This window comes from Heteronotia binoei, chromosome 21, assembly GCF_032191835.1.
Source record: "Heteronotia binoei isolate CCM8104 ecotype False Entrance Well chromosome 21, APGP_CSIRO_Hbin_v1, whole genome shotgun sequence".
Classification (NCBI taxonomy): domain Eukaryota; kingdom Metazoa; phylum Chordata; class Lepidosauria; order Squamata; family Gekkonidae; genus Heteronotia; species Heteronotia binoei.
The window spans coordinates 9,029,501-9,041,269 of NC_083243.1; the positions used below are offsets into that span (position 1 = coordinate 9,029,501).

At 51.2% G+C, this 11,769-nt stretch overlaps 1 protein-coding gene across 1 annotated transcript in view; it reads left to right on the top strand.

The window, feature by feature from the left end:
- NID2 (nidogen 2) overlaps positions 1-11,769 on the top strand; it is a 106,357-nt gene that overhangs the window by 47,519 nt on the left and 47,069 nt on the right. Inside the window, exons 5-7 of the mRNA XM_060261475.1 lie at positions 6,210-6,359; positions 7,559-7,804; positions 9,562-9,762. Coding sequence (XP_060117458.1) covers positions 6,210-6,359; positions 7,559-7,804; positions 9,562-9,762 — 597 coding nt within the window. The remainder of the gene's footprint in view (positions 1-6,209; positions 6,360-7,558; positions 7,805-9,561; positions 9,763-11,769) is intronic.

Consider the following 11,769-nt stretch of genomic DNA (forward strand, 5'->3'; position numbering starts at 1 on the left):
TTCCCCCCAATTGCCACCCTTTGTCCCCGATTTTCAAGGAAGGAGGAGAGCCATTGTAAGGCTAGCCCCCGAATTCCTGCGTCGGCGAGGCGGCGGGTCAGCAGCCGGTGGTCGACCATGTCGAACGCCGCCGACAGTTAGAAGAACCAGGCAGGAGGGGATGGGAAAGACCTCAGCCTGGGACCCTGGAGAGTCATGAAGTGGGGCTATAGCTCAGTGGCAGAGCATCTTTTCGGCATGCAGAAGGCCCCAGGTTCAATCCCCGGCATCTTCAGTTAAAAGGACCAGGCAGGAGGGGATGGGAAAGACCTCCACCTGAGACCCTAGAGAGTCATGAAGTGGGGCTATAGTTCAGTGGCAGAGCATCTGCTTGGCATGCAGAAGGCCCCAGGTTCAATCCCCGGCATCTTCAGTTAAAAGGACCAGGCAGGAGGGGATGGGAAAGACCTCCACCTGAGACCCTAGAGAGTCATGAAGTGGGGCTATAGTTCAGTGGCAGAGCATCTGCTTGGCATGCAGAAGGCCCCAGGTTCAATCCCCGGCATCTTCAGTTAAAAGGACCAGGCAGGAGGTGATGGGAAGGACCTCAGCCTGAGACCCTGGAGAGCCATGAAGTGGGGCTGTAGCTCAGTGGCAGAGCCTCTGCTTGGCATGCAGAAGGCCTCAGGTTCAATCCCTGGCATCTCCAGTTAAAAGGACCGGGCAGGAAGTGATAGACACCTTGTGAGGTGGGTGGGGCTGAGAGAGCTCTCCCAGAAGCTGCCCTTTCAAGGACAGAATCCCAGAGCAGCTCACTATCTCCCCCTCCTCACAATAGACACCCTATGCGGTAGGGCCGAAAGAGCTCTCCCAGAAGCTGCCGTTTCAAGGGCAGAGTTTCAGAGCGGTTCACACACTCCTTTATCTCCCCCCCCCACACACACAATAGACACCTTGTGAGGTGGGTGGGGCTGAGAGCTCTCCCAGAATCTGCCCTTTCAGGGGCAACTCCTATGAGAGCTATGGCTGACCCAAGGCCATTCCAGCAGCTGCAAGTGGAGGAGTGGGGAATCAAACCCGGTTCTCCCGGATAAGAGTCTGCACCCTTAACCACTACACCAAACTGGGTCTCAAGAGTGGTGGTTGGCCATTGCCTGCTTTTGCGTAGCAGCCCTGAGCTTCCTTAGTGGTTCCCCCATCCAAGGTCTCACCAGGGACTGCCCTTCGTAGTTTCTGAGAAATAATATTTCACGATGAACTGTATTTGGGTATGAAAGACTGAAATGTTTCTGGTGAAGAGTCATTCGAAACAGGAGCAGAGCCAGCAACCCGCCTGAAACAAGATTTATTCTTAAAGGATTGTTTTCATCTGGGGTTATTTTTCATCCAGAAAATTTATTCTCTTTCCACCTTATCCAGGAAAGATTCACAACAGGAAAAGTTAATGGCTTTTGCAACTGATTTATTTACTCAGAAGAATTTGAACTGCATGTATCATGTTCTTACGGGTTCTCTTTGGGTCGACTGTACTATATATCATTTTATATAAGAGAACTTTGGGGATTTGGTGAACGTGAGGATTAAGAACAGTTCTATAAACAGTGCTTTTGATACTTCCACAGATAAATTTAATTTAATTTTTCAATTTGTATCCCACCCTATCCCGCAAGTGGGCTCGGGGTTTTACTGTGCTCATTATAGATATACCATACAGGCACACACCTTTAGCTGTGCTACTGTTTTTGTTGTTTTTACATTTCGTTTTGCTGGAGTCTGTGGTCCCTCCTGTTCAATTCATAGGAAGCTAGGCTTGCTAATCCCCCGGTCCCAATGGGGGTTCTCCCGCTTTCCCAGGCTCCTTCTCGCCTCCAGTCAGCTGGCCAGCGGGGAAGCTCCGCCCCCACAGCTGCCATGTGACTTTCTCCTTCAGAACACCAGGAGAAAGCTTGCAAAGGCTTCCTTTTTGGATGGGGTGTCTGTGTCTTTAAGGTCGAATGGGGGCGGGGTGAGCAGGCAGAACAACCTGGCTGCTCCCAGCAGCCAAGTTGTTCTGCCTGCTCACCCCGCCCCCATTCGGCCTTAAAGACAAAGACACAGGAGGAGCTGTGAAAGCAGCCCAGACCCTCCGTTTGTTGTAGAAGCTTTTCAGAGGTCCTTTGCGTAGTAAAGGGTAAACTTGAACCTTTGGTTTCCCTGTGTTATTGGGAGTTCAGCAACTCGTGAGCAAATTGCCTCAGAGAGACCACACGAGTGTGGGATTGCAAACTGTTTTATTTTTGCTTCTGTGTGTGTGTGTGAGAGAGAGAGATGATTTGCAGCTGCTTGGCTGAGGAAATGAAGACTGTATTCAGGGGAACTGCACTGCCGTGTTTTTCGGGAAAGTCTCCCGGCCCCACCCCCAAAGTCCCCAGATATTATCTGAGTTAGACTTGGCAACCCTAAGGGAGCAGACCTCCCGCTTTCTAAAAGAAGCCTCTTGGCTTTTTATAACTTCCTTGACTTGTGTTGTTAACCATGCAAGCCTCCTTTTAGACTTGGCAGGGCCTTTTCCTAACCTGTGGAATACGTTCTATTTGGGCTCCGTTACTGTGGTTTTACGGGGAAGGCCATGGCAAGCCACCCCGTCAAAAGTCTGCCGTGAAAACGTTGTGAAAGCAACGTCACCCCAGAGTCGGGAACGACTGGTGCTTGCACAGGGGACTCCCTTTACTGTGGTTTTAAATAGCTTCCAAGAATCCTGTAGGCTGCAGGGGTGTCAAACTCACGAGAGCCGGATCTGACATAAATGAGACCTTGTCGGGCCGGGCCATGTGAGTCATAAAATGTAATGCCAGGTAGCGGAGATATAAACTTTATAAAGGACACAGACATAGTGAAAGATTTTTAAAACCCCCCAGCTTTAAACATGTTTAAAACATTAGCACTCCTTGGTCTTAAAGGTGTTTTCTCTGTATCTCTTTGATGGGACCCAGGGAAATGGGCAAAGGGAAGATCTAGTTCTTTTCTTCCTTCCCCAGGGGACCAGGATGGGGAGGAGCCTCAGCCAATAGAAGGAAGTGAGGCTTGGCTCAGTAGCTCTGCTGTGCGATTCAGAGAGCCTGGCCAAGGAAGCTCTCTCTCCCTCCACCTTCCTTCCCAAGGGAGGAGCCTCAGCCGGTGGAGAAGACAGAGGCTTTGCTCCATAGCTCCTGTGCGATTGAGCAAGCCTGGCAAAGCGAGCTGTGATGCAGAAGGAAGCAAGAGAGGGAGGGAGGAGGAAGCAGATGTCAGTTGCTCGGGGGGGGGGGGCTGATAGGAGCCCTCCAGGAGCCTGATTTGGCCCCTGGGCTGCAAGTTTGACACTCCTGCTCTCGGGGTGTCACTCTCTTGTGTTTTCCCTTCAGCTTTCTTTTTTACTATTCCCCTCAAGGACTTACCAGACCAGTCCCACTCCAGTGCTGACCAATGTTCTCTCTAAGCTGAGTTCATGTGAGCTAGCTCGCAGGGGGGTTTCTTTGCTTCTGGCTCACACATTTGTGTCTCAGCTCAGGAAAAATGGCCCCAGAGCAGGCTAATTTATGCAGTCGCTCGCAACTTTAAATGCCAGTAGCTCACGAAGTAGAATTTTTGTTCACGAGACCCCACGGCTTAGAGCAGGGGTGGCCAAACTCGCTTAACGTAAGAGCCACAAAGAATAAACGTCATTCGTTTAAGAGCCACAAGACATGCACGTCAGATGTTTGAGAGCTGCGAGACAGGGAGAGAGGAAGAGAGGAAAGCAAACAGATGTGGGGAGGGAGAGGTGGAAAGAAAGCGACTTGACATGCATTCTCCAAGCCGTCAGCTGGCTTGGCTTGGAGAAGTGATTTAAAGAGAGAAATGTCTCCTCCAAGCCAGCCGATGGGGCAATGGGGAATCGGAGAGCCACATAATGTGTGTGAAAGAGCCACATTTGGCTCCCGAGTCACAGTTTGGCCACCCCTGGCTTAGAGGGAGGAGCATTGGTGATGATTGCTCTTCAGCTGTTGTGGAGAGTTCAGTTCAGACCTTTATTGGCAATAAAGCCAGTTTGGAGAGCCAGTTTGTTGTAGTGGTTAAGTGTGCGGACTCTTATCTGGGAGAACCGGGTTTGATTCCCCACTCCTCCCCTTGCACCTGCTAGCATGGCCTTGGGTCAGCCATAGCTCTGGCAGAGGTTGCCCTTGAAAGGGCAGCTGCTGGGAGAGCCCTCTCCAGCCCCACCCACCTTACAGGGTGTCTGTTGTGGGGGAGGAAGGGAAAGGAGTTTGTAGGCTGCTCTGAGACTCTGTCCTTGAAAGGGCAGCTGCTGTGAGAGCCCTCTCCAGCCCCACCCACCTCACAGGGTGTCTGTTGTGGGGGAGGAAGGGAAAGGAGATTGTGAGCCGCTCTGAGACTCTTCGGAGTGGAGGGTGGGATATAAATCCAATATCATCTTCTTCAATAATGATTCACAATCAAAAGTAGGTACAAAAGCCTGAAATATAGTAAGACCAATACATAACAATCAATTAAAATAGCAGCGAATAATACTAATCAAGAGTAGACACCCAGCAATTAAAATACAGTAGTATGCCCCGATTTAATTGTATAGGCTTCTACTAAGAAGTTTGCAACACATGTAGTAATGTGGGGATTAACATCTTCTAAAAGGTAGGATAGAATTTTCCTTTTAGTAAATACATTGTGTTGGAGATATTCAGCTAAAAACTGTCTGCCTTTTGAGGCCAGGAGTGGACATCCTAAAATAATATGGGATATAGAATCAGGGACTCCTAATTCACATGGACATAATCTGTTTTGGAGAGGTATCCATCCAAACCTACCATAGAGAACTGTTGATGGGAAGGCATTGAAACGCGCCAAAGCAAAAGTCTGACGATGGAATGGGGAGTCTAAAGTAAAAAAAATAATGGGGAATGTGAGGGGAACACTTTTTGGTATTCGTGATCCATAAGCCTTAGTTGGATTGTTCTTAAGATATATAATTCGTCACATAAGAAAAGAGCGTCCACCTCAATACCTAGTTTTTGTAGTTTGTGAGTAAATGTAGAGAGCCAAGTAATGCTGTGCTTGTCTTTCATCAGGTAGTGTAATAAACTTTCTGAGTCCGTTCTGAAATGAATTTTTAACCAGAACTTGTGTGTATATATATATATATATATATATATATATATATATATATATGTATGTATGTCTACTCAGACTGGCAGCGGCTCTCCAGGGTCTCAAGCTGAGGTTTTTCACGCCTACTTGCTTGGATCCTTTTCAGTTGGAGATGCTGGGGATTGAACCTGGGACCTCCTGCTTCCCAAGCAGATGTTCTGCCACTGAGCCACAGCCCCATTCATGGCTCTCCAGGGTCTCAAGCTGAGGTTTTTCACGCCTACTTGCCTGGATCCTTTTTAGTTGGAGATGCCGGGGATTGAACCTGGGACCTTCTGCTTACCAAGCAGATTCTCCACCACTGAGCCACCGTCCCTCACTTGATAGGCAGCGGCTCTCCAGGGTCTCGAGTGGAGGTTTTTCATGCCTACTTGCCTGGACCCTTTTTAGTTGGAGATGCCGGGGATTGAACCTGGGACCTCCTGCTTACCAAGCAGATGCTCCACCACTGAGCCACCGTCCCTCCCCTGCTCTCCAGGGTCTCAAGCTGAGGTTTTTCACGCCTACTTGCCTGGACCCTTTTTAGTCGAAGATGCCAGGGATTGAACCTGGGACCTTCTGCTTCCCAAGCAGATGCTCTACCACTGAGCCACAGCCCCATTCATGGCTCTCCAGGGTCTCAGGCTGAGGTCTTTCACACCTACTTGCCTGGATCCTTTTTAGTTGGAGATGCCGGGGATTGAACCTGGGACCTCCTGCTTCCCAAGCAGATGCTCTACCACTGAGCCACAGCCCCATTCATGGCTCTCCAGGGTCTCCAGCTGAGGTCTTTCACACCTACTTGCCTGGATCCTTTTTAGTTGGAGATGCCGGGGATTGAACCTGGGACCTCCTGCTTCCCAAGCAGATGCTCTACCACTGAGCCACCGTCCCTCCCACAACTTAAAAGCCATAATCCAGGCTCTGGTTTCTAGAAGGTGTAAACCTAGCTCTGCACAAATGGATGATTAGGAGACACATTTGGGAGCACCTAAACTCTGACGGCAGAATGATGATTGCACGTTCTTTGTGGAGAGCTGACGCTGTTTAGGCGGCCTCCGGTGTAACAACTCGTGCTTTGCCTTTAGTGTTCACGTACAGCGCGGCCAACGTGGAGACCTGCGAGCGCCACCACAGCCAGTGCTCCCAGCATGCCTTCTGCACCGACTACAGCACTGGCTTCTGCTGTCACTGCCAGGCCAAGTTCTACGGGAACGGCAGACACTGCTTACCGGAAGGTACGTTGAGCTTTTGTTTCGAGTGCCGTGCAGCCAGCGGGGAAATAGCTGGGTTTAGCCTGCCGTGGGTCATTGTCTTGTGATTCGGCAATCCCGTATGGCAAAAGGGGGTGCAGATAGTCTCTCACATGGAGGATAAGTCTATCAATGGCTACTAGTCCTGGTGACTGAGGGAACCTCCATATTTAGAGGCCTCTGAATCCCAGAGCCAGAAGGCAGCATCAGGGGAAGGCCTCGGCCTTTATGTCCTGTTGTTAGGCTTCCCGAGGAACTGGCTGGCCACTGTGAGAGACAAGATGCTGAACTAGATGGACCAGTAATCTGATCCAGCAGGACTATTGTCATGTTCTTATGAAGCCTTTGGCCTCTCTGCCCTGTTGTTAGCTGAGCAGTCAGGTTAAAATGTTTAAAATGAAGTACTTCTTCACCCAAAGGGTGATTAATGTGTGGAATTCACTGCCACAGGAGGTGGTAGCGGCTACAAGCATAGCCAGCTTCAAGAGGGGATTGGATAAAAATATGGACCAGAGGTCCATCAGTGGCTATTAGCCACAGTATGTGTGTGTGTATATGTGTGTGTGTGTGTGTGTGTGTGTGTATTGCCCACTGTGTGACAGAGTGTTGGATTGGATGGGCCATTGGCCTGATCCAACATGGCTTCTCTTATGTTCTTATGGCTGTCCGGAGGAACTGTTTGGCCACAGTGTGAGACAGGAGGCTGGACTAGATAGACCAGTAGTTTGATCCAGCAGGGCTCTTCTGATGTTTATTTTTATTTATTTATTTATTTGTAATTTATATCCCGCCCTTCCCACCAGGTGGCTCAGGGCGGTTCTTACGAAGGCCTCGGCCTCTCTGCCCTGTTGTTGGCCCTCCAGAGGAACTGGTTGGCCACTGTGTCAGACAGGAGGCTGGACTAGAATGGACTGCTTGTCTATTCCAGCAGGGCTCTTCTGACATTTTTATGAAGGCCTCGGCCTCTCTGCCCTGTTGTTGGCGCTCCAGAGGAACTGGTTGGCCACTGTGTGAGGTGGAATGCTGGACTAGACGGCCTTTTTGATCTGATCCAGTAGGGCGTTTCTTACGTTTTTATGTATTTTGTGGAAAGTGAGATTTCAGGCTATCCTAATCGCGTGCAGTGTGCCAACTCTCCTCGGAGTGCCACGTTGTGTGAGCAGGATTTTCTCCCACTGTCTCAGGCGCCGCTCATCGCCTCAACGGCAAAGTGAGCGGGAACCTCCTGGTGGGACAGACGCCCGTGCGGTTCAGCGACGTCGACCTGCACGCCTACATCGTGGGCAACGATGGGCGAGCCTACACCGCCATCAGCCACATCCCGCAGCCGGCGGCCCGGGCACTGATGCCACTAGCCCCGATCGGGGGCCTCTTTGGCTGGCTTTTTGCGCTGGAGAAACCTGGGTATGAAAACGGCTTCAGTATCGCCGGTGAGTAGAACGCAGGCCAGGCGGGAACAGACGAGGCTGTGCAGAGGCTATTCAGATTGAGGGGGGATACGATCACTCCCTTTCAACGTTCGAAAGGCTGTCATTTAGAGGAGGCTAAGGAGTTATTCCACTTGGCAGCCGAGGACAGAAACAACACTTTGAATTGGGCTCGTGAGCAGAGTCGGTAGCCAATGTAGTAGCTGTAGTATTGGCTCTCCAGATACATGTCACTCTTGTTGGGGCAGGAGTGGAGAGATGCAAAACAGAAGTTATGGGGTTATCAAAGATTTCAGGTTTTCACGGCTGGCATCATCATCAGGGTTTGTAGAATCTTTCAGGCTCAAGTGCCGTGTTCTACTGGAGAAAGTTTTTCTTCCAGACGTTTCGTTCTCAGCTGCGGAGAACATCCTCAGTGGCGTTGCAGCCGGAGCAGGCGCTCTGACCTTCTTGGCTGTGGTGCATTGAGTGAGGCCAGGGCTGCTGGAGAGCTGCTATTTCTAGGCTGGAGGGGGTGTGGTGAGAGGGCAGTTGGTTTGTGGATGTGCCCATCGTTTGGTGGGGCTTCCTGGAAGGGTGGTGATAAGGAAACTGGCTGTGGAATGTGACCATTGTTCTGTGTTGATTGCTGGGAGGGTTGGACGGGGTGTGAAGATAAGGAAGATGGTTGTTGATTGTGCTGATTGTTCTCTGGAATGTGCTGGTTGTTCGGTGGCCTTCTGCAATTTGTAGTCTGTACACATTGCAGAAGACTACAGAGTTACAAATTACAGCCCTGGCCTCACTCAATGCACAGCAGCCAAGAAGGTCAGAGCGCCTGCTCCGGGTGCAACGCCACTGAGGATGTTCTCCGCAGCTGAGAACGAAACGTCTGGAAGAAAAACTTTCTCCAGTAGAACACGGCACTTGAGCCCGAAAAATTCTACACACCCTAAAGTTATGGGGTTGTTACATGATCCATGTTGTGACTTGTCCTGAAGTTTTGGAACAGGCCAGAACAGAAGACTGGGACATAGGGTTGCCAAGTCAAATTCAAGGAATATCTGGGGACTTTGGGGGTGGAGCCAGGAGACTTTGGGGGTGGAGCCAGGAGACATTGGGGGCGGAGCCGAGCAAGGGTGTAACAAGCATAATTGAATTCCAAGGGAGTTCTGGCTATCACATTTAAAGGGACAGCACACCTTTTAAAATGCCTTCCTTCCATAGGATCGGGGCACCTTCTTTTGGGGCTCGTAGAATTGGACTCCCTGGTCCAATCGTTTTGTAACTTGGGGGGTATTTTTGGGAGAGGCTCTAGATGCTATACTGAAAATTTGGTGCCTCTACCTCAAAAAACAGCGCTCCCCAGAGCCCCTGAGACCTCCAGATCAATTCCCCATTATACCCTATGAGAATCGATCTCCACATAGGGAATAATGAAGCACCCAGCAGACATTTCCCTCCCCCATTTCTGGTGGCTCTGAAGCGAGGGATTGGCCTCTGTTTACTCACGAGTCGCTGCCAACTTCTTCCAAGTAACACAGACACCCCATCCAAAGAGGAAGTCTTTCCAATCAGAGACTGAAGCCTCCAGAGGTAGAACATGGTCCTCTGGGGGGCGGGGCTTCCCCCCTCTGGCCAGCTGACTGGGGGCAGGAAGGAGCCTGGGAAAGCGCTTACTCCTCGTTGAACTGTCTCTTATTCACATCCACCCACTTTCCCAGCGGATCTCGTCGAAGGCTGTCTCTAGCTTGCCATTTCCCTTGTCTTCTTCCAAACAGGTGCTCAGTTCACTCACAATTTTGAAGCCACGTTCTTCCCGGGAGAGGAAAAAGTTTTTGTCCAGCAGACGGGAGAAGGGCTGGATGCAGAAAACTACCTCAGCATTAAGACGGAGATTCAAGGGCAGCTGCCTCCAATCCCTGAGGATTCCGCGGTCCACATCACGCCTTACAAGGAAATCTACCACTACTCAGATTCAGGTAAGAGGGAGATTCTCCTCTCTGCTTCTCCTGTACTGCGTCTGGTAATTTGTCTATCACGGGGCTCCAGTTTGGTGCAGTAGTTAAGAGTGTGGACTCGTATCTGAGAGAACCGGGTTGGATTCCCCACTCCTCCACTTGCAGCTGCAGGAATGACCTTGGGTCAGCCATAGCTCTCTTATCTGGGGGAACCGGGTTTGATTCTCCACTCCTCCACTTGCACCTGCTGGAGTGGCCTTGGGTCAACCATAGCTCTCTTATCTGGGAGAACTGGGTTTGATTCCCCACTCCTCCACTTGCAGCTGCTGAAATGGCCTTGGGTCAGCCATAGCTCTCTTACCTGGGAGAACAGGGTTTGATTCCCCACTCCTCCACTTGCAGCTGCTGGAATGCCCTTGGGTCAGCCAGAGCTCTCTTATCTGGGAGAACCGGGTTTGATTCCCCACTCCTCCACTTGCAGCTGCTGGAATGGCCTTGGGTCAGCCATAGCTCTCTTATCTGGGAGAACCGGGTTTGATTCCCCACTCCTCCACTTGCAGCTGCTGGAATGGCCTTGGGTCAGCCAGAGCTCTCTTATCTGGGAGAGCCGGGTTTGATTCCCCACTCCTCCACTTGCAGCTGCTGGAATGGCCTTGGGTCAGCCATAGCTGTCTTATCTGAGAGAACCAGGTTTGATTCCCCACTCCTCCACTTGCAGCTGCTGGAATGGCCTTGGGTCAGCCATAGCTCTCTTATCTGAGAGAACCGGGTTTGATTCCCCACTCCTCCACTTGCAGCTGCTGAAATGGCCTTGGGTCAGCCAGAGCTCTCTTATCTGGGAGAACAGGGTTTGATTCCCCACTCCTCCACTTGCAGCTGCTGGAATGGCCTTGGGTCAGCCATAGCTCTCTTATCTGAGAGAACCGGGTTTGATTCCCCACTCCTCCACTTGCACCTGCTGGAATGGCCTTGGGTCAGCCATAGCTCTCTGGGAGAACAGGGTTTGATTCCCCACTCCTCCACTTGCAGCTGCTGGAATGGCCTTGGGTCAGCCATAGCTCTCTTATCTGGGAGAACCGGGTTTGATTCCCCACTCCTCCACTTGCACCTGCTGGAATGGCCTTGGGTCAGCCATAGCTCTCTTATCTGGGAGAACTGGGTTTGATTCCCCACTCCTCCACTTGCAGCTGCTGGAATGGCCTTGGGTCAGCCATAGCTCTCTTATCTGAGAGAACCGGGTTTGATTCCGCACTCCTCCACTTGCAGCTGCTGGAATGGCCTTGGGTCAGCCAGAGCTCTCTTATCTGGGAGAACCGGGTTTGATTCCCCACTCCTCCACTTGCAGCTGCTGGAATGGCCTTGGGTCAGCCATAGCTCTCTTATCTGAGAGAACTGGGTTTGATTCCCCACTCCTCCACTTGCAGCTGCTGGAATGGCCTTGGGTCAGCCATAGCTCTCTTATCTGAGAGAACCGGGTTTGATTCCCCACTCCTCCACTTGCAGCTGCTGGAATGGCCTTGGGTCAGCCATAGCTCTCTTATCTGAGAGAACCGGGTTTGATTCCCCACTCCTCCACTTGCAGCTGCTGGAATGGCCTTGGGTCAGCCAGAGCTCTCTTATCTGGGAGAACTGGGTTTGATTCCCCACTCCTCCACTTGCAGCTGCTGGAATGGCCTTGGGTCAGCCAGAGCTCTCTTACCTGGGAGAACCGGGTTTGATTCCCCACTCCTCCATTAACACCTGCTGGAATGACCTTGGGTCACTGTCTGGGGCAGTGATGCTCTGTATTCTTGTGACTGGGGGAGACACAGTGGCAGGGCTCCTAGCCCCACTGGTGGACCTCTTGACAGCACGTGGGTTTGGGCCACTGTGTGACACAGAGTGTTGGACTGGATGGGCCATTGGCCTAATCCAACATGACTTCTCTTATGCTCTTACGCTCTTATCCTCTGATTGCCCACCTCTGTACTTCTTTCAGCTCTACAATGTCCTTGTGAGGCACCGTGACCAAAACTACTGCACACAGTA